We start from the raw sequence: 23,452 nt of genomic DNA, 5'->3' as shown, positions 1-23,452 counted from the left end.
AAAAAGCTGCCATGACCTGCTCCTATGGCATTAGCAGTGGCGGTATTTGCAGAAAAATTAAGTAAAGGTTTTCACCTTGGATTGAATACAGTGGTGGATTTGAGCTAGCAGAAAGCACTGTTGTTTGGATGGCACTCAGTTATGGAAATCTTCCCGATATTCTGCAACCCTCCGTGAACGATATCCTGTGCTGTTGTTGGTCTCCCAACACCCATGAACCACTTTTTAAGGGGTAGCAGCAGGTAGGGACCGTGAGGGTTAGGGTGAGAGTGACCTTCCTAAGTCAATGGGGATTTGAACCCTGGGTCTCTGAGGCCCCAGTTCAACACTCTACTTACACATTGGCTCTATAGAGATATAACTTGCCTATCTCACTTAAAGGCTGTAAAATGGATTCTTTTCCAGTTCCGAACCCTGAAATCTGTACCATGGCACGTGGCACAAAGCAGCTGTATAAAAACCTGAACATTTGCTTTTTTTATAGTTATGCAGATACTGTGATGATTGAAGTTCCTCCAACATATGCTGCCTGCCTGGCCTACATTGCTATAAACCTACACTATAAGGCACCCCCCATGACACTCACACTATTAGTGTCATGTGTGAAAGTTCCCAATGTGAAGTGCAGCAAAGTTTTCGCATGGATTAATAGCGTTTGGGTACAGTCCAGTTTCAAATCCTTGTTTTGCCTTTAGGGGCTTTGCAGGCAGTGCTAAGTTAAGGGCACTAGGAAGGAGAGCTACAAACGTGATATAGCGACAAGTAGGGAGGTTCACTCGGGGAGAAGGAGTTCGAGCTCTGCACTCTGTACATGCGCTTGTTTCCGGCCCCGCCGGGCTGTCGGCGCCAGAAGGCCGCCTCTAGGGGTCGCTGGTGCGGCGAATAAAGGCCGCCTCTCGGGAACAAGAGAGGGAGAGAGGGAGGTGGGCGGGCTGAGGAGAAGGCGAGGAAGGTGGCGGCGGGGCTGAGGCTGAGAGACGCAAACAACTTTTTCGCAGGGAGTTGCAGGCACCGGCCCGTCGTGCATGAACTGTAACCTGACACTGGAGCGAAGAGAAAGGGAGCGAAGCAGCGGAGGAGGAGAAGGAGAAGAAGAAGAAGAAGAAGCGGAGAAGAGGAAGCCCCGCCAAGGAGCCTCTGAGGGGGATGGTGGTTGCCGCCTCCGCCTCCTCCAGCCGCTCCTAGGGGCGTCCGGCACCCAGGCGAAGCCGGCAATGGGCAGGAGGGAAGCCGCCTGAGCCTCCGGCGAACTTTCCCCCACCTTCACGCCGGGCAGTCGGAGCGGAGCAGGCGGATGGAGGATGCGCTCTGCCCGGCGGGCTGTCTGAGCAGGAGGCGGCGGCGAAGGAAGCGACGGGGGCGCCGACGACGACGATGAAGAAGCTGCTGCTCGCGCCGCCGCTGCCTCTGCCTCTGCCGCCGCCGCCGCGCTACAGCGCGGGTTTCCCGGAGCCCCGTCCTCATGTGGCCCCGCCGCCCGCCGCGGGGGCTCCCGGGCAGGGAGCGGGCTGGCGGCGGCGGAGGCCCCTCTCGCTGCTGCCCTTCCTCTCCCTGCGCGACTACGGCTTCTGCATGGCCGCCTTGCTGCTCTTCTGCCTGGGCTCCCTCTTCTACCAGCTCAACGGGGGCGCCCCTCGCTTTCTGCTGGACCTGAGGCACTATCTGGGTAAGGAGGGCGCAGGGGAGGGAGGGGGGCTGCTGCTGCCCCAGGAAGGAGGAGGACTCCGGGTAAAGGGGGTTGGGGTTGGGGGTGAAGAGCAAACCGGTAGCGCCTCGTGGGCTTGTGTGGCGAGTTGTGAAGCGAGCCGTCTTCGTTAAGGGGTCTGGCTTCTCCCCACCCTTCCTGGACGGTGTGTGTGCTATAGTTCTCTAAAGTTGGTAGTGCTGCCCGCTGTCAGGAGACATCCAACCAACTTCTTAATTGGCGTCTTTACCATTCTGCCTAGTGAAAGGGTCTAAGTTCTACTAGTAAGGGTTGGAGGGGCGTTTGTTCCCAACACACAGACGAGCAAGTGGCATGTTTTTCCTCACTAGGGAAGCGTTGCCGCCTTACCGAGTAGCTATGCGCCTACAGCGGTCGGTTGCGTTGGTAAATGGTCGCATTTGAATCGAAATGTTTGGAAACTTTTGCAGCTGGGAAGAGTGGCTTGGAGTATTTCGGTTGCATGCCCCTTCGTCCCTCTCGTATTCCATTAGACCATATGAAGGAGAAAGTGGAGGTCCCTTTTATTATAGCTGCTGCTGCTAATAGTACAGAAAACGATGCTTTTGATAAAGGCATTGAAAGGTCACTTGCTTTGCAGTTATATACCGGTAGTCTGGCAGTGTCAAGTCCTGGGATGAGGAACCTGTGGCCCTCCAGCTGTCGGACTGCAGCCCTCATAACATGGCCAGCAGTCAGACAAGGGGGTGGGTGGGTGGGAGTTTTAGTCCAACAGCGCCTGCACCGGTTCCACAGCTCTGGTTCAGTCCAGCATGCAAGTCCTGAGGTAAGAGTAAGATATACTCCAGACATTCACTGCAGATGCCTGCCTAGCCTTTTAATTCAAGGCAGCAAGTTCCATTGTCTCCTTAGGCATGTTCTACTGACAAACTGCTCTTCTAGAACAAAATACTTCCTCCAGCATTCGGTATAAAAGTTCTCCCCATCTGCCCCCCTATAGTCTTTTAAATGCTTGAAAATTGTCATTGGTGATTTCCTCCCCGCCCCCTAGCCTAAATGAACCCATTTCTTTAGCAGGAGCAGCTGGCATGCTTGTTCATTTGCATTCTTCTTATCTTCCATGTGGGGACTTTCTATTTGAGTGTTGGAGGAGCTGCCTGCATGTGTGTTGGAGAAAGGAGGAGGAGGAGGGTGTCCTTAAGGTCACCCTTGGCCTGACCACAAAATAAATCATTGTGGTTCACAGCCAGTCCCAGTGGTAAAATAAATGTGAGCTGTGGACTGACAGTTAAAATTAAGAGACTGCTGGCAATTCAAATGACAGTATTGCTGGATTAAGTTGGCTACAATGAATATTAAAAAAGAATTTTACAAGAGCACAGTGAAAGGTGGTGAGCACAACATATTAAAATTGGGCTGAACTGGCTATAGCAGGACAGCAGCTACATTGCTGCTTCATTTCTTCTCCAACATGAGCTCTCATATATTTATTAAGGAATATTTTGCACATAGCAGCTTCCTGGGATTTTACTTATGTGTAAACAAGCCTTCTGTATGCTACTTAACTTATTACATTTGTTTCCCACATTTTCTTTAATGGGTCATACATGGTTTCCCCTATTCTCCATTTTACCGTCACCAAAACCCTGTGAGGCAGGCTACTTGTGAGAGATGGGCCCAAGCTCACCCACCTAGCTTCATGGCCAAGTGGGGATTTGATCTCTGGTCTTCCGAGTTCTAGTTCAGCATTCTAACTGCTAACACCACACTGGTGCTTTTTAACTGTATCACTGGCACGTGCATTGAGAAGATGCAGACACATCACAGTTTATATGGTTCTTTCTTTCTGAAATTTATTTTAGAAAATCTCTGCATTTTAAATAGTCCTTCAAAACCTTACATGCCCAGCTTTCAACTGCTCACTTCCTTTCTCTTTGCCATGCTTTCTCTTGCATTTTGTTGTTGGGCTTCCTTGCAAATCTTGTGTCTACCACCCTGCATTTAATGGGTAGCACAATCCTAACCCTCAAACTGCTCTGCTGGAGGAAGTTGGAATGTGGTTGCAGTTTCTGAGGGTGGGGGGAAGGTGGTGTGTCCACTGAAAGCATAGGTGGAACCTACCAGTGGTGGTATTGTCATTGGTGGTAGCCAGTGTAAATCCTCAAAATGGGTTGTTTCAGGGAGCAGAAGGGGGGTGAGCTGGGCTGGCCAAGGGTCTGCTGGAAAATAATCCAATCCTGTTATTTGCAAGGGTGTGGAGAGTGATCCAGGCTTCTCTGCTGTTCCAGCCCAATGTTGGTGCAGCAAATTTTGGAGGCAATTTTACTGCCCTCCCCCTACTTTCTGCCTTGACCCGCACAAGTGGCAGGGCTACAGTTGCTATTGTGGCTCTGCTATTCTGTTAATTAACTATGGCTGGGAGGTAGGATTGCTCTGAGTTAATATAGACACCATTGTGTCTTCACAGTATATATAACACACCCCACTATCTTCTATCTTCATTTCGAATTCCAGTAGCCTCTGTTTCACTTTCAGCTCCATTTACTGATAGTTGTTTTGTATGTGCCCATGTTGTAGTACCTATTTCTGAATTACTTTATTCTCAATAGGGTTGTTTCGGATTTGGTGGATGCATTGTCAGGACCAGTTATCACATCTTTGTGCCTGTAATAGTTTTTCTGCTAAGACATTTTTTCAATAAGCTCTGTCCCTCCCCTCCTTCAGCAATGGAAATAACATGTATTTTATTTTATTGAAAGTATTTATGAATTGCCTTTCTGCTCCCAAGGTGATCTAACAGTAATTAAAAATGACAATCTAGGTGAACACCAATTAAAATGATTAAAGCTTCTCTTTATTTGTTGCCCCGAATTGTGACTTTTGGTAGTTTCCAAATCACTGTGCCTCCTGAATGCATTTAACACTGAAGACTTTATTGAAGGAATGTGAATCTCTCTAAAGTATGTGGCTGGGAAAACCACAGGGGGTTGCAGGGACTGAACTTCTAGTTTCCTGAAACAGAAATAAGTGATACCCAATCAAAACAGTGCAATCCAGACTTCTGGCTTGAAGACTGCAAGCAAAAGAGTTGGGAGCAGGGCAGGGGGGGAAGAAGGGATTATGAAATACTTGGAAGTAAAAATGTGCTTTGGGTTTTCTTCTGGTTTTGTGCAATGAAATGGCAACATACTGTGCTAATTGGTAATAAGAAGCAAGAAAATAGAATGGTGATCAGTTAAAATCAGGAAATGGGAATTGGCATTGAAATAAGATGTATTGTGTAATGTCAGTCTGAAACATGTTGGTTCCAAAACTATTTTAAAAGCTGCATAGTAGAAGCATAACATTTTGTTGCACAGGTGAAAACAATATATCAGTGATGCAAGCTGTAGAAATTCAAATTTATAGAATTGTAGAGTTGGAAGGGAACCTGAGTGTCATCTAGTTAAGTATGTCTCTCCCCCCCTCCATTTTTAGCTGACATGCAGACAGTTGGAGCTTAGGATGCAAGTTATAAACACTAACAAACAAACTTAAATTTGAATTGAGCCTAGCTAATTTAGGCCATAAATTGGTTGCTGGATGTGGTCAGAAATTTAATTCTGGTAACCAGTGGGGAAACCTCACAGGAGTAATGAAAGGCAAACAGCAGAGCAGGCTGTGTCTTTTGTGAGGTGTGTACATGTCCATGAATGCTGAAGGTTGGAAGAGAGAGGCTGCAACATATACATCTTATTCCCTGCAAAATCTTCACTTTGCTTCTGCAGAGAGAGCGCCTCATTGGCTGCCAGGCCCAAATTGTCCTTGCTATGAAAATTATTAAATCTCAATCTGAAAGGGGCTGCTTGTTTCCAGCTTCCTACAAGTGACCTCTATGGAGGGCCATGAGGCCATAATTATTTAAGGCCCAACAAGATGTGCATCACGTACATGCACACTGGTTCATACATACCAGCATTTGGTGCTTTACTCTTTGCTCCTTGTATAAATCACATGATTCCTATATCTATGAAACCCTATGTGAAGTGTCTGTTTTTTGGGATGGTATGTACATTTTTGTTCTCTCACTGCCTTCCTGAGTTTGCAGAGATGTGTATTGTTCATCTGAGGTCATACGTGTAGTATGCATCAGTCCTCTATAGATTTCTCTGTACTATTATTTTGGTAAAGAAAAAAAAACTTTGATTCAGTCTGTTACTATAGGTCCTTTCACCTGCCTTAAATAGAGCAGTAAGAGTTTGCTGAATAAAAAATATGCATATTCAAATCACAGATACAGGAGAAAAAGTGCATTCTTGCCCCCAGTCTCCTACAGGATTTCATATTCTTGCCTGAAGGTAAGGGTTTGTCCCTCACTTATGTGTTACTTAAAAGAGAGACATATTAAACGTCCACAGTACTCTCGAAAGCAGGCTTTAGCACATAGATGATCTGAAAACTACAAGGACTGATTTTCTGTTAGTTGCACAGTGTAAGAACAGTGTCTTATGTTTGTTTGTTTTTAACCACAGTGGTACCTCGGGTTACAGACGCTTCAGGTTACAGACTCCGCTAACCCAGAAATAGTACCTCAGGTTAAGAACTTTGCTTCAGGATGAGAACAGAAATCGCACGGCAGCGGCACAGCAGCAGCAGGAGGCCCCATTAGCTACCTCAGGTTAAGAACAGTTTCAGGTTAAGAATGGACCTCCAGAAATAATTAAGTTCTTAACCAGAGGTACCACTGCATCTTGATCCTTATTGGACTTCTTCTTCTTCATGGAAATTCATTGTGTGGAAACTGATGGTTGAAGTTAGTTATACCTGTAAGGAAATCTCTTCCCTTCACTTTTTGTAGATGCATTTTTATCCTGTACGGTTGCTAGAGAAGAAAAATTAAGACACTAGGAAGCTAGAGGCTTTAAAACTCCAGCTTTAAATGTGAGTAATACATTACAATCAGTTGCTCCAATCAAGGAGTCATTGAGAAATAAGTTTACAACCCCTTCAGAAAGATATCTAGGGTGAGAAGAGCTGCAGCAATTTTTCACTGCCCAAAGCATGTTGTCGTTTTCTGCTTTTTCTGTGCTGAACCTCTTTTCGGGTTGATTAATTTCTCTGTATATCTGGGGGAATTCTAGGGTTACATTTCAAAGCATTATTTATTGGAGTTGTCAGATATATATAAAAGTGACTAAAACCACTTGCGCTGTACAATTAAATTGAAACAAACTCTGCCTATAGGCTTCCAGTTCAATCAGCCTTAAGAATGCACCCCACTTAGTCCACATATATTTGCATGCCAAAAGATACTGTAAGTGAGTAGTTGTGCACACATAATCTGCAGGAAGTAATTACGCAATAGAAACATCTGTTCGGAAGCAGATAGTGACTGTAGATTTTAGACTAAAGAAGTGTTTGGGGAGGGAGGGAATGCCTAGCTCTTTATGTGCCTGCCTTCTGTTTCACTGCTTGACATCCCCCCTCCCAAGTGTACAAACCACACATTTGAAATCACTTATGACTGCTGATGGAATTGGCCAGAAAAAGCATTGGGTCTGAAAAGAGTCATTTCTCTGATCTAAATTCTCCCTTCCCCAAATGGCTTTTCTTTTTTAATGTGTTGTGGTACTGTTGTCATATAATGTGTAGGAAGCTCTTTAGTTTTCTTGGCACTTCTATTTCTCTAAGTACGGAGTAGTAAAGATGTGCATCCAACCTGCAGTACACCAAAACTGCTTTCTCCGGTGTATGCCTTTTTATGCTCCTCCCGGTGACATTAGAATTTTTATATGTAAAGTTATTTTGGTTGTATTTTGCTCGACTGTGCCTGTTTAAGCAAGAAGAGATGTAATTACCTTATAAACAGCGTGGCACTCCAGACACCTTTACATTTATATGGCATGATTTTCTCTGCCACCTTGGGCAGTGAGTTTGTGTTAGCTACATTCCTCTCCTGCTGTACCTTTTATTTCTCCTGTAACCGTTTCACTATTTTTCCCATTTTACTCAGGTTTTTGCTTTCCTATCACTTCCTTTGTCTGGCTGCTTGCTCTTGTCACCTACTGCCCCCACCCCCACCCCCACCGTTATCTATTGCATGGGCTGGAGTGTAGAAGAGGTGCCCTGGTGGGTTATCAGGCTCACACAATTGTTTATATTTCTTTTAAAAACCTATGGAACATAAGGGGGGAAATGGAATAGCTATAGAAGATTTAAATTTAAAGCAGCTTGGGAAGTAGTGCCAAATGTTACCAGGCAACATCATTATATAAATAATACTTTGAACATAAGAGTCCTGCTGGATCAGACCAAAAAGCTCATCTTGTGTCGCATCCTGTTCCAGATGCTTATGGGAATCCCACAAGCAGAATATAAATGCAACAGTCATTTCCCACTAGTGATTCCCAGCAAATGGTATACAGAGGCATGCTGCATTCAAAGAGGAGTAGATATTGATTGCTTTATGCTCCATGGATTTGTCAAATCTTCTTTTAAAGTTATCCAAGTTGGTGGCCACCCTTCCATCCTGTGGGAGCAGATGCCATAGTTTTAGCCATGTGTTACATGAATACGTGCTTTCTCTCGTCTGTCGTTCATTTTTGGGTCTGTATTGTCTGTATTGTATACAGTGGTACCTCGGGTTAAGTACTTAATTCGTTCCGGAGGTCTGTTTTTAACCTGAAGCACCACTTTAGCTAATGGGGCCTCCCGCTGCCACCGCGCCGCCAGAGCACAATTTCTGTTCTCATCCTGAAGCAAAGTTCTTAACCCGAGGTACTATTTCTGGGTTAGCGGAGTTTGTAACCTTAAGCGTCTGTAACCTGAAGCGTGTGCAACCCGAGGTACCACTGTACTGCATTATTTGTCATTTTGCTAAACTAGAAAGCTCCAGCTTTTACCCATGGGGGTTTTCTTCAGCCTCTTGGTTGTTTTGGGTGCTCTTTTTGGAACATACAGTATCCTTTAATGAGGTGAGGCGACTAGAACTGTACACAGTATCTAAGTGTGGTCGCACCATATGACATTATACAGAATGGCATTATATTGGCAGCTTTCATTTAAATCCCTTTCTTAATGAGTGCTAACATGGAATTTCCCTTTTTCATAGTTGTCGCACACTGGGACATCTTCATTGATATATCCGTATCCACTATGACCCCAAGATTTCTGTACAGTCACTGCCACTTCAGACCTCATTAGTATATAAGTAGCATTATGATTTTTGTCCCAATGTGCATCACTTTACACTTACTTACACTGAATTACACTGGCTACTTTACTAACCATTCACCCAATTTAGAAATATCATTTTGGAACTTTTCATAATCCATTTTTGTTTTTACCTCCCTGAACAATTTGGTGTAGACACCAAACTTCGCTTCCTCACTGCTCATGCCTAATTATTTTTATTCTGTATGGTGCTATGGGCCTGGTTCAGACATACTGGGAAATGATGGTTTCCAAGTATATAAATGAGCCTACATATATAAGCCTTTTGCTTGCATGCTTTTTCACTCCACTCATCTCATCACAGGAGAGGAGGAGATAACAAGCCAAGGTCTGTCACTGTTGTTTCCTTCTTTTTCCTCAAATCATAGTTCAAACAAATCAGTTTACAGAGTTTGGGTGTCAGAGGACTTACTGGTTTATGAATTAGTGGGAAACCATAGTTATTGAATGAATCCTGAATTTTCAAAGTGATTCACATTTTAAAATTTTATTTATTCAAAATACTTTAAAGCTGTTCTACAGGAAAATGTCCAGGGCAACTTAGAATACTACCACATGCACACTGCTCACTGCCATGTTTTGCTGTGATGGTGTTTACATATATAATGGACTGGGGGCAGCAGATAATGGGTTTAGTTTACCCTAATAATGCTCATCACTTTCCAGTTTTTCAATTCATCCAATGAATTTTGGAAAAGGTTCAGTTCTGTGCAAATGTAAATTTACTATTCAGTATTTTGCTCAGATGCTTTAGGGACAATGTACATGACAGATAGAGACCAGTTCATTCTCTAAGTTTTCACATTTTAATAGATATTGCCTTAGTTGTCAGTCATTCAGATGTTTTTTGTGGTCAACCAGCCAAGAAAAACAAAATGAAGAGTGTAAAATACAAAATCATAGCCTCCATAAAACTAATTATTAAAGATGACTAAGATCAAACCATCTCAAAAGTATAAGACACAAAACCATTTGGATATTTTGGTGCCTGCTCAGTAATAAATTTGTGGGTTCCCCTTGTAGTACTTTAAAAAATATAGTAGTTTAGTGATTTAAACAGCAAAAAAACCAAACATAAGCACCAGAAAAGATAGTAGTTTATTTTAAAAATTATTTTCATATTGAAATCCCTGAGAGAATTGTAATCTTGATTAAAGTTTTGGCTGCCTGTGGTTTATACTATGAATTTGGGATGAATCTTGGCATGTTTCTATTTGCACAAGATAATCCAGAAATGTATCATCTATCTTAAAATTCCATGTAAAATGAAAAGTGTTAGGACTGATTGATTTGAGTTTAGCCTGAATGGAAATGAAGTATGTTTAGATAAGTTATTAGGTGTTCCTGTCCTGGCACAGATCTCAAGTTGGCAGAACATGTGCCTTAGAATGCAAGGCTTGCAGTATTAATGTCCTGTTGAATTTACTTAATGGTAGAATAGCATGCTATGCCAAATATATGGGTGGGTTTCCCTGTGTTATTCCTGGCTGATTGATCAGAATGATTGGAATACATTTCTCTTCCCTCTTGAGTGTTGTACAGGGGTTATTGTTTTAACTGAAAATGAAAGGTACAGTCTTTCTGCCCTCCCAACATAAAGCCTGCCCCCTAACATAAATCTTGTTTCTGGTTTTTAATTTTAATTAGGGTCTGCTCTGTTTTTCCAGTTTTGCTTTCCTTCATTGACTTCAGATATTAAATGTTTTTTAAAGGTCACCAGCGGTTTTACTTCTGCAGAACTGATGCTCCTTACTCCATATGCCTTCTTTCTAATCTTTACCACACCTACAACGTCAGATATTCTCCAGAAAGACAGTTTCTGACTCTGATTCAGCTTGTGAAGTTGACCCACATATTGGACCCTATTCTCTTTTTTTAAAAAAAAAAAATATTTATTCAAAGTTTCAAAAATACATACATACAATAAAACACAGAGAAAAACAACAGAAAAAGGAGGAGAAAAAACTGAAAAAGTGAAAAAAATGAAAAAAAAATACTCATCCCATATTACATCTTTTCATTTGCTTGTTTTTTTTTTTTTAAATTTATTATTTATACCCCGCCCATCTGGCTGAGTTTCCCCAGCCACTCTGGGCGGCTCCCAATCAGTGTTAAAAACAATACAGCATTACATATTAAAAACTTCCCTGAACAGGGCTGCCTTAAGATGTCTTCTGAATGTCAGGTAATTCTTTATCTCTTTGACATCTGATGGGAGGGCGTTCCACAGGTCGGGCGCCACTACCGAGAAGGCCCTCTGCCTGGTTCCCTGTAGCCTCACTTCTCGCAATGAGGGAACCGCCAGAAGGCCCTCGGCGCTGGATCTCAGTGTCCGGGCTGAACGATGGGGGTGGAGATGCTCCTTCAGGTATACAGGACCGAGGCCGTTTAGGGCTTTAAAGGTGAGCACCAACACTTTGAATCGTGCTCGGAAACGTACTGGGAGCCAGTGCAGATCTCTCAGAACCGGTGTTATGTGGTCCCGGCGGCCACTCCCAGTCACCAGTCTAGCTGCCGCATTCTGGATTAATTGCAGTTTCCGGGTCACCTTCAAAGGTAGCCCCACGTAGAGCGCGTTGCAGTAGTCCAAGCGTGAGATAACCAGAGCATGCACCACTCTGGCGAGACAGTCCGCGGGAAGGTAGGGTCTTAGCCTGCGTACCAGGTGGAGCTGGTAGACAGCTGCCCTGGACACAGAGTTAACCTGCGCCTCCATGGACAGCTGTGAGTCCAAAATGACTCCCAGGCTGCGCACCTGGTCCTTTAGGGGCACAGTTACCCCATTCAGGACCAGGGAATCCTCCACACCTGCCCGCCTCCTGTCCCCCAAAAACAGTACTTCTGTCTTGTCAGGATTCAACCTCAATCTGTTAGCCGCCATCCAACCTCCAACCGCCTCCAGGCACTCACACAGGACCTTCACCGCCTTCACTGGTTCTGATTTAAAGGAGAGGTAGAGCTGGGTGTCATCTGCATACTGATGAACACCCAGTCCAAACCCCCTGATGATCTCTCCCAGCGGCTTCATATAGATGTTAAAAAGCATGGGGGAGAGGACGGAACCCTGAGGTACCCCACAAGTGAGGGCCCAAGGGTCTGAACACTCATCCCCCACCGCCACTTTCTGAACACGGCCCAGGAGGAAGGAGCGGAACCACTGTATAACAGTGCCCCCAGCTCCCAGCCCCTCTAGACGGTCCAGGTTTCTTAGACCTCCTCACGCCTCCCTTTTTGTGTTCTAACTTAATTCGTTGTTTCAGCAAATTCTTCCCATATTTCTCAATTTTTATTTAAATAATTTGTCTTAACCATCTATCTTGTTAATTAATTCAACATATCCTTTCCGTCTTTTACCATATTCTATAATTCAATTTCCTTAATTTATTTAACCTTACCTTAAAAACCTTAAAAATTCAAAGTTTAAACCATATTTATACATAACTCCTTAACTCCTTTCTACTAAAGCCAATTAATTCCTTTCCAACATTTCCCCTAATATTTCATTAATATTACACTAATTCTAAAAATAAAAAAGAAGAAATTTTCCCCTAGTTGATATCCAACGTCCCTTCTTCCTGATTTCAGGTTATGTCAGTCCTTTCTATACATTCCATCCAGTCCATCAATCTGGTGATCTTATATCCGAGGCCCTTAAGTCTCTTCTATGCCCCTTCTGCCGATTTTCTTGTTCTTGTTTGTAGTTGCACCCTTCCTTGTCTTTTGTTGGTTTCTTTCTTAATTCTTTCCCTTTCTCCTTGGGGAGTAGGTCTCCGGGGGATTCCAACCAGTAATAAGCTCCATTTTCCTTCATCAAGCCAGCCCATTCCCCACAGTCCCACTCCCTGTCGTCATCTTTGTAATCCAAAAAGTGGTTGTCCAAACAGTAATTGTCAACATGTTTCATAGTCCCACCAGATTTAAGAGCTTCCTTAACTCCAAACCCTTCCAGGTACACTCCAAGTTCAATCTTCCAATGCAACAACTTTTGCTCCTGCAGGACTTTGGATCTCTCCATTTGTGTTGCTTGGGATGCTTTCACAGCCTCTTCCATCTTTCTCTGCCCTTGCACTTGCCCCATCAAACCAGTTTCCTGAATTGGTCGCTGTATAGTTTCTTTATCCTTGTTTCCTGTTAATTCATATTCACTGGCTACGGCAGTCATCAAGTCCAACTTCTCATTCATCAAATTCATCCTCTCATGCAACTGCTCCAGCAAAGCATTTGTTTTGTCAAGGGCAGAGACCAAAACTTCCTCCCAACGCATTTCTATTCAAGGTCAAAAGACTGGTCCCACGATCTCAATCTCACAGCTGTAACGTCTCCAAATAAACTGCAGCAACAAACTGACAAGCTCCCTCTAGGGGACACAATTGCTATTTGTATCCATCTTTAAAAACGTATCCAACAAAAGAAAAAAGAAAATTACTTTCAATTTTCAAATACTTTGTTTCTTTAAAGAAGCAGAAAGCAGCATTGAAGTTAGTTTGTTTCTCTCTCTCTTTTTTTTTTTTTTACCGTCTGTCAAAGTACTCCACTTTCAATCAATGAACGTCTCCAACAGTTTCTGTCCTGACACCCCGTTCCCAGGCTTGGGACGATGGAAACTTATATTCTTTTACTCTCTCTCCTGCAGGCTTAAACAGTCAAATCCCCCCCCCCTTTTCTCCTGCTTTCCAAGGGGGTTTATTGGTTGTAAATGCAGGAAAATTCAATCTTTGAAACAACTTTCCAGGCTCTTGGATTGTAAAGTTTTTGCTTCAGTCTATTTACAAAAAGCGGAAGGCGGACTTCCTGTTTAAACCTTTCCACTTAGTGCCTAATTCAAGAATTTCTTGATCCAATTTTCCGTTTTTACTCACGGGTACTTGTTTAGAGTCCGAATGTCAACAGGAAAAAGTCAGCGCTCTCTGGCGATGGCTGTGCGGCTTCCCTCCGTGAAAGTAGCAATCGGTTCGCTGCACCGCGCTGCTCACCCCACTTCGCTCTGGAGCCCCAAAAAGGGGTTTCCCCGCGAGTAGGGGAGGCGCTCTTGGTGCTCTGCCGAACCCCACGTTCCCAGGCTCCTCTGCCTGGGATTTCTAGCGGGTCCAGACCTTCGGCGCGGTGGGAAGACCCAATTTCCACGGAGCCCGTTCCTCCAATAGGAGGAACTCCGCCATTCGCCGATGGCGCTAACCCGGAAGTCTGACCCTATTCTCTTCCTTATGCTGTATACTGTAATTCTGCAGAGTGCCAAAAATGGTATTGTCAGAGGCGTACCTAGGGTTTGTTGAAACAGAGGTACAGGCTTGGGGGCACATGTGCATCACCCCAGAAATCTGTCTCCAGTTGTGAGTTTAGACAAGAACTGGGAGCTGAGCAGTAGGAGAAATGGTCAGGTGATATGAAGGTAGACCAATCAAAGAGCACAACAATGAGAATTCACCACCAAAATGGCACTCGTAGTATGGCAAGATGCAATGTTGGACAAGAAATGGAGACAGCTAGGGGGTGGGCCTGCGGCTGTCAATCAGCCAGGCACAAAGCAGGCAGCCACACATCAGCATCCATCGTTTTCTCTCTTCCTCTTGCTCACCTGTTACCAAGTTGAATCCCTCCCTCCTTTCCCACAAAGTCAGAAAAAGAATAAATGTGATATGTGACTTTTAAGACTTCTCACCGGTCAGTCGGTCAGTTAGATAAATTCATGGAGGCTATTATCTGTTGTGGTTGTGCTCTGCTTTTACAGTTGGAGGCAGCAAGGCTTCTGAATACCAGTTGCAGGAAACTCCAGGAGAGAAGAGAGCTCTTGTGCTTGGGTCCTGCATCTGGGTTTCCTACAGGCATCTGGTTGGACACAGTGAGAACACGATGAGCTATTGGCCTGATACAGCATGCTCTTGTTATGTTCTTATAAACTCCAGCCATAGCAGTCTATATATAAATGAAATACATGTTGAGTATAATAATTAGGTTTCTTTATGTAGCATGATATCATAAAAACAGTGTCAACATTTGAATTGCTCTTTCCCTTTTTCTGTTATTGTAAATCAATCCAGGACTCCTCTGAATGTGTGAAGTGATATGTAAATATAATAAATTAACTTGTCACACCTGCCATAGTATTTAATTAGTTAATTGTTCTGTTAAAAATTAACTTGCTTATAGCAAACGACACAACTTCTCCATCAGATGAGAGAGTATGAGCTGTTTAGTGTCATAACATCTGGGTAGCAAGAACATGTAATATTTGGAATAGGCATGAGGATAATTGAAGTGAAAATGATTATAAAATGAGATGAAACACTGCTATGCAGTCTTCATGTCTTTACTTGACACCACATTGCAAAGTGAAAACCACGATGTCCAGTTACTGGAAGTCCAGAGTTTCCGCTTTGTACACACCTTTCAGTCTTACCAGGCAGTCCAGAAATGTTTGTTTCTTGCTCTATCTCCTCTCTTTTTTGTAATATTCAAAGTGGAACTTTGCCATATCACCTTTCTGAAGTGTTCAAGGCTTGTGAGGGCAGGAATGATTTCTGCATCTTAGTTTGCTTCCAGATGACTTGTTTACCAAGCATTTTTGGCCAATTTGTTTGCATGAATTTGAGGGTAGGTTCATTATCACTCATTCTGGCTTGTCTGCGGGGAGCTAGGGCAATGTTGCATTAAGCAGATGATGTTATAAACCTTAGCAGCTCAGGACTATAATACCTCAAGGACCACTTCTCCCCATATGAACCAACGTGGACTCTTTGATCATTACTTGAGGCCCTTCTTTGGGTGTCCCCTCCATGAGAGATCTGGAGGGTTGCAGCATGGGAACTGCGGTTATGTGATTCATTTGCACCCAAATTTGGCAATAGTCCAGAAGCTAACTGGTGTAGGGTGGTATGAAAATGCTTTTCAAAAGTTACACAGAAGTGCAGAGAACAATTGGTGAAAGTGACTCACCCTCTCTGCGTTATGCCAGCCAGTAGGAGAAGCAAGCACTCACAGATAGGGCAGTGTTCTTTGAACATAGCTGTGCATCATCAGAGGCTTACATGTCTTATTAATGTGCACAAGAACTTCAGTAACTAACAGGCAGTGAGCTGATGCATCACTGTTAAAGGCTCTCCTCATGTGCCATGAAAGTCTTCTTTCCATTCTTCCAGTGCCTCTCTTTCTTTCTTCCCCAGAGAAGACTGGATTGAAGAAAGGAACCAAAGTGCAGGAGCTAGAGAAAGAAGTTTTCTCAGTCTAATACATCTGGCCCCAGCCTGGTTTTACATTTGCCACTAGGGATGGACAAATGTGAACTACTGGCAAAATATTTCATCCATGCTTGTTGCTAACCTTGGATTACAAGCATAATACAATGGGCATTTTGGCAAAATATATTATTCAACTTCATAACTGGGAGTTTGTTTCCATGGAAGTGTTAAAAGAACCCTAACTGAAGCCTAACAGTTTTGTTTTTGAAAGTAGTTACTAATTCCTCTGAAAATTATGGTTGGCATCACAAACCAAAATTTATGGTCTGTATTTTCAAAGAAAGTGCCAGTATGACAGTCTTAGTAGTTCCGTTTGGCTCTTGCTCAGGGAAGCGCTCCAAATTAGTTCTGCAAATAAAAAATAACATGTATTCCTTCCCCTTTTCTCTTAACATCTCTGCTTTAACTTCAGAAATGAAACAAAATCTAACCCTTGTGTGCTTGATCTCATAGGCATGTGACCTTTAACGCTGTTCCAGACAGACCTGTGGTTATAGCTTAGTTCTTTTTATTCCATACAAATATTTCTGTTCTTTACCCGGGTGAAGGCGGAGAGCTGCCACCATTTTTAACTTGGCAGGAGGATGCACTTAGTCTGTTAGTCACTAAAGGGGTTTCCCAGCTGCCCTTAATTCCCAGCAAACAGTAATGTTATAGAAAGTTAAATACTCCTGGGATTACTATCTCTTGATTAGAAGTGGACATCCAGAAAATCTCTGCTTCTGCTTAAAATGTTTGTCCTTTCCAGTTGCGATAATAAGCTTGGGAATTTCATAGGCATAAACTAATGGGGAAGGTCCATAACTCAATGCTATACCACACATTTAGCATGTGGATGGTCTCAGGTTCAACTCCTATTGAAAGGTTCAAGTGTCAGGTGATAGAGAAGACTTCTGCCTGAGAACCCTGGAGACTGGAGTCAAAAACAATGGCTTAGGAAAGTGAGTCTCAATTTTTTTCTCTGGGCCACACTTTCATAATTAAAAAAATGCTGAATATTTTTATTCATAAGAAATACATTGGAAAATAAACAGGAACAAATCCTAGCAGTGCTTGATTTATAACATAGAACACAACTACTTTATAATATGATAATGGGGCATGTGGAAAGTATGAAACAACGCAGCTACGTTGCCCGCGGATTGAGCGGACAAGACACATAATGGGTCCAATTGTCCCTCTACATCTTGTAGAGGGAAATGAGGGGCAGATGGGGCTTGTCAACCAGGGATGAGACCATCTATGAGAATGAAACTCTTATCCTAACCCTCCACTGCCTTACAGCTATACTCATTTGTGAGAGAGGTTTTGGGAGTAAACCCTGAGGAAAAATCTGTACCCGCTGCCTTGCGAGACCTCTTCTGGAGACGAAAAGGCTAGGGAGTAAACCCCACACAAATCTGGAGTGGAGTCCTGAAGATGGTTGGATGGCATCTTGTACTGCAGCCAAGCTGGTGCCAAACGTATTGCTCCACTTTCCTTTGGGACCACATCAGCGAGGCCGGGGTGGTGGTGGTATTGTCATCTGGGCAACCCAGGACCTCCATACACACTGTCCAGGCTTGCAGCATCCCAGGAAGGTCACTTTGGTGCTAAATTCAGCAAAAAAAATTGCAAGAGGCAGCAGGTATGAGGTCTCTGCTACCACAGCAGGCACTGTGGTTCTCCATCAGTCGGACTTCACCTCCTCGAGCTTCACTTCATTGTCTCTTGAGACAGATGGATGCCAACAACTATATTCATTCAGGGATTAACCACAAAGCATACTGTATAACAATGAGCAACCTCATAACGTAGTTTTAAGGCTCCTGATTTTGTTCCATGGTGTCTGAAACAAAAATAATTCTCATCTCTAGTCTTAATTTAGTCCCAGTTAAATTTGATTTTGGCAAGGTGCTTGTTATAACTAATAATTTATTTTTCTTAATAAGATGTTAATGCAGCCTTCACTTTTCTAATTCTGATATGTTAGCTTCCTACTGAGACAGCAAGTAAGTCTTTTCTTTATTTTTCACCCGAATTAACCCAAAATATGTATTTGGCAGTTTCCCCCTAAAACCATTGGCTATACATTTCATTATTTTAATACTTATCCAGCTTTGTCTTGGGTTTATTTTCCCTGGAATTTAGGCTTGTTGTATTGTACAAGACCTTCTAAATTGCAGTCCCTGAGGATAGTTTGACCTTTATAGTTTGCCTACTCCTGTGAACTTGTGTTTAAGACACCAGTGTTCTGTTTGAGTCTACAAAATGGAAATCTGAAAAATGGAATTAAATTTGTCAGAAGAAAGTCTTCCTCTAACTGTTCATTTTACTGCATTAACTTTAATTAAGGATGAGCAGGCTGGGAGAAAGTGGAAGAGTTTTAAATTGGAATAGCAGTAATTTTTAACTGGATTCACCCTTGACAGTTCTATGGTAGTTACAGGAGTCCTGTAGTGAAGGTACTGACAATTGAATAGCACAGATTATGACGAAATATATAAAAGAGTCAGAAGCAGAAATGATGTCTTAGTGCAGATAGCATCTGCGTTAGTAAAACTGTGATTGGATTTGAGATATAGTATATTTTACCAGTTTTATTTTGATGTTTTCCCTTTCATATGTCATGTTATAAGACTGAGATTAGCTATATAGCAGAGGTTTTATGTTGGCTGTGCACACTCGTTCCTCACAGGGAAAAGTGTGCTTAGCCAATGCAGCAGGGTTTAACCCTACACTTAATAGCTAAAGTTTAGGTGTTCTCATATTTTTATTTATTGATAAATGAAATGGGGAAATTATGAAAATCAGTATTTCCATGTTTCACATTCAAGAATGGTCAAAAACAATTTTTAATTTGATCCTCCCGGAGGATATATACTGGGCTCAGTGTTGATCAGATGATCTGGAGGCAGGAGTGAATGGCTTGTAGATGATAGGCATGTTTAGACTTTCACCTGAACACGGAAACACTCAAAGTGTGGGTGGGGGCAGTGTTGTGCCTGCATGGCCCAAGCCTCCTTGTATGTCTTACAGTCATTGTCCCCCCCCCCGACCTTTGCTGCATAGACTGCAGGGGTGTTTCTACTCACATTTGCTTGAACAGAAGTAGACTCTTCCCCATGACCAGGGACCCTGCTTTAACAAGGTTCTTGATTGCATGCTTTGAAGTGAACACAAATAGAAGTCACTCAAAGCAACATGGGGAAGGTTGAGGACTAAGAAGGATCATGATGAACACAAGGATGTTAGGGGAAGAGCTTGTGTGTGCAACCTCTGCCTCTATTCTCACTTTGAGTGTTCTTACGTTTAGGCAAAGCCTTAACAAATTGCAGACAGAACAGCATGTGATTAAATTAGCAAAACAGTACATATTGTAGTAGAAAAACCCTAACTTTTCAGAGGTTGTAAGTTGGCTATTAATCATTGGGGATTGGGGGCCAACAGAGGAAAGTTTAGTAGAAATGTCAACTCAGTGTGCTCTGGCAGTAACAGAAATGGCAAATTCAGTGTTTTTAGTCAAGGGTAGATGTGGTGGCTGGCTGAAAACCGTTCAGTGGGCATCCTAGTTAAACAGCTACTTGAATCCAGGTTTGCTAATACAGGAAAGTGTGAGGCCAGGGACTGTCAGAAAGGGTCACATGCCTTCAAGATAGAGGGCTGCGTGCTCTTAACCATAAAGAGTTGAGAGAGAGGAGGCTATGGGATTGAAAGGAAGGGCGGCCAAGGAACTGACATGCTTGTAACTTTTGAGTTGTAAACCTGAGAGAGTACAAAATCAGAAAGCATTATTTCATCTGAGCCCTTTAAAAAATAGTGTAAGTATAATATCGGCATGGCTGATGGGAGCTTTGTGGTGACATTTTTGAAATTTACCAAAGGGAATTCTTTTAAAATTGCTCATTGTTTTAATGAGCATTTAATTTACACCACTTCTGTAAAGCGAGCTTACTTTTCTGTTTCAGAATTGTTTGCAGGTATTATTATTTCTAAATAAGCCCAGTAGAACCCAAAGAGCTGCAAGCAAATATTTTGATATTGCTTAACTCCAATTCTTACAAAAATGCTTGAAAACACAATAAATCTGGTGCTCTTAATTTTTATTTGCTGCCTGTGTGCTGTACCTTTAGGGTATATCCCATTAAGTTTCCAGGCTTATTTCTGCAGCTGCAATAGTTGGAGGATTTTAAACAAAAGCTGACTTTTTCAAGACCCTGCAGGATCCAATTAGAAAGGAATATGATTATGTCTAGATGGCATGACCTTGTGTGATACTATCCTTGCCCTCTTTACTTTTCCAGGGATAGAATGCTACAGGCTTGGTTATCCTTTTTCTCTCCCTTCAGTGTAGTTCTAACAGGCCAGGCATTCTCTAATTTGTTTTCATGGAAATGGTGATGTAGATTTATGTGATGAAACAGATTACTTTTGCAAGTTGGCTATAATTCAGGCCATGCTACCTGCAGTCGGCAATAAACGTGGAAGTTTGAGATTAAAACAACTGGAAACAAGACCAAAATAAGTCTTGCCCCCCCTTTTAATGATAGGTTACTTTAATATAACAATGGCAGTACAGGTAACTTGCATCTTACATGGGGGTTACGTTGCTGGCCATTGCACGGATAAGCAAAATTGTGTAACCACCCCTCCTACTGAAAACAATTTTAAAAATACATGTTAAAAATTGCTGCACTTACTGGTGAGGGACAAATGTAGATCTCAGCCTTCTTCTTAGTCTTCTTCCTTCTGTTCTTCACTGCTGCAGATGATATGAGGACCAGGGGATTTGACCAGTATCCAGAAGTGTGTGGCTGTGGTTCAGATCCAGACATGAGTTGCCTGGGCACATCTGCTGCTGGCGCTGCTGCTGGTTTCTGTGTGAGGAACATGATAATTGGCAGCTGCTGTTATTTCTTAAATTCATTAAACATTTAATCTCAGAGTGTGGTCTCAGAGTGCCTGTAATCCCATGGATTATTTTGAGACTGTGTAAAACTCTGCAGTCAGATCATTTGCATGTTTTTTCCTTTTGCTTTTTTTGCAACTTGGAAAAGTTGAAGAAAATAATAATTCAGATTCCAGCTGGCTGGCTCGTGTTTGCCATCCTCATCCTCACATTTTGAATTTAATCTGACCAGTTCCTCCAGCTCTTCAACAGTCAATACCTGTTGGCCCTCAATTAGCTCTTCCACTTCTTCCTGCATGAGGTCAACAAAGCCCTCCCAAAGCTACCACAGTTTCTCATGTTTTATTAGTAAGTCCCATTGTGTTCAGTGGGACTTATTTCCAGGAAGGTGTGCACAGGATTACCGTTTATCCTCAATCTTTTCTTTCTTGATACTACAGCATATATTCCAAATATTTTTGTTTTTAAAATTGCTTTTATCTGCTATGTCCCCATTGAATTCGGAAAGATATTTAAAGAACATTTGGCTGCTTTGCAGTTTTGTAAGTGTTAACATTAAAAAAAACTTGTAAAACGGCAAATAGACCTTGATTCTTTTAAATCAGAAACTGTCCATTTTATTGCAGAAACATAACAGTTGCAAGTCTATACTGTATCTGATAATCAAGGTAGTCTGTTTCTCCACTGAGTCAATATTCCACAACATTTGTAGCAATTTTAGGGTCTTATTGAACTAGTTTGCGCACAGTGCAGTTTCATATACAATCATGCACACAACTCCCCCTCCCCCCCCCCCGATATTGTATACCTTCTCCCAAATTTTTGTTTGTTTCTATCTGCAATATCAAACTTTTAAAGAAAAACCTTGTGTTACATCAGGGCCCTTAGCTGCTCAGTGTTGTTTAAATGTTCTGCAGCCTTGAGCTGACTCATACAGTACCAAAAAGTACAGTTTGATTATGGTGGCTTTTCTGGTAATTATGTGCAGGGGCATAAAGCAATTATACTATGGAAGCTATTTTAAAAAGACAAAACCATAACATAACAAGTAAAGTTATTTGAAAATGAAAACAGGACACTGTGTTTTCAGTCAACATACTTTCATACTCTAGCTGGTTCTCGTCTCCATAAAATGACTCAGGTTATGGACTGAAATCAAATAATGCAGCAAGCTTATCTGATAAAAGAGGATGCAGGAATCCATGATTAGTTCAGATCCACAGTTCATGTTTGTACTGTGCACCTGAAGCAGTGGGAAGCAAAATGTTATAGTTTTAGTAGGTACAAGTCACTGGTCTGTAACATATACATGTTGAAATTGTAGCATGTGAAATGGCTCTGATTATCATGCTGATGGAATAGGGTGGAAAGTTCTCTATCATCTTGACAAGCTGCATATGGAGAAAACACAACGTAGTTTTCGTGGTAAACCATCCCATGAAATCACAGTATTAAAATGTCAAGACGCCTAGGCTTTGGTATGTGGGGCTTCCTCCTTATTTTATGATACATTCTTGGCATACAGTAGTCATGATTCAAAGATAGGGATTGAAATATTCTGTGGTAAAATACATTTAAAAGGCACCATTGATGTTTGTGGCTGTTTCAGCAGCTGTTATATTCTATGAAACTATTGAATTTTTTTATGAGTGAAAACCACAAATATATGTTTTTTTTGCATGGGCGTAAGTGGTATAACTTTCCTTTTAATGTGTGATAGATATAAAACACAACCAATCTGGGGGCTGTATTGGCTGTCTGCTAAAAGGATTATTTTTTTTTTAAAATGATGAGTTATTTTCCCCTGCAGTGACCTAATTGTCTTTTTATCATATTTTGATGTAATCCATTATGTATCTGATCTTAGTTTTGTCACCTGTCAAAATAGCATAGGCTTAAACTCTGTTTTCTGTGTACTATAGCAGCTATTAAAGTAGACCAATGTTTCTAACATGCATGAGAGGATTAGGAGCGTGTTTAATGAAAATAACTCACAGGTGGTCTGCTTCTTTCTGCAAAAATTCCTTGTGGTGCCAAAATACACACACATAGTGTTTGATTGAAAAAGGAAAATGTTTTTTGACTACACCTTCCTAAAGTGGCATGAAGGCAAGGTGTAGACCTACATAATAAGGCAAAGCTGCAATATTTTCACTGTGTGTTGACTTGGGTGGGAAAAAGGAATGGAAACCACTTCTATAAATAGTGTTTTAAATGTTTGCTTATTATGATTTGTTCATAAGCTGTTGCTTTGTAACAACATTTAAGTGTTTGTGTTCATACGACTGGCTGATCAGTTAAATATGCATTGAGATAGCTACTTCATATTTTAGTTTTGTAGTTTAGTTTTGTAGTAATTTATATGCTACTTGATTGTAGAGAAACCACTAAGCAGCTTAACAAGAAATATTAAAATTATTCTTAAAACCCATTAAAATTAATTGAAAATACTAA

The 23,452-nt window shown here is 42.1% G+C and overlaps 1 protein-coding gene across 1 annotated transcript in view; it reads left to right on the top strand.

Moving 5' to 3' along the window:
- Nucleotides 1–770: 770 nt before the first annotated feature.
- The window catches only part of UST (uronyl 2-sulfotransferase), a 128,886-nt gene continuing 106,204 nt past the window's right edge, over nucleotides 771–23,452 (top strand). Inside the window, exon 1 of the mRNA XM_079971555.1 lies at nucleotides 771–1,666. Coding sequence (XP_079827681.1) covers nucleotides 1,375–1,666 — 292 coding nt within the window. The 5' untranslated portion in view covers nucleotides 771–1,374. The remainder of the gene's footprint in view (nucleotides 1,667–23,452) is intronic.

The sequence above is a fragment of the Podarcis cretensis genome (assembly GCF_951804945.1).
Source record: "Podarcis cretensis genome assembly, chromosome: 3".
Classification (NCBI taxonomy): domain Eukaryota; kingdom Metazoa; phylum Chordata; class Lepidosauria; order Squamata; family Lacertidae; genus Podarcis; species Podarcis cretensis.
The sequence above is the reverse complement of the archived record's forward strand: the minus strand, read 5'-3'. Positions and strand labels throughout refer to the sequence as shown.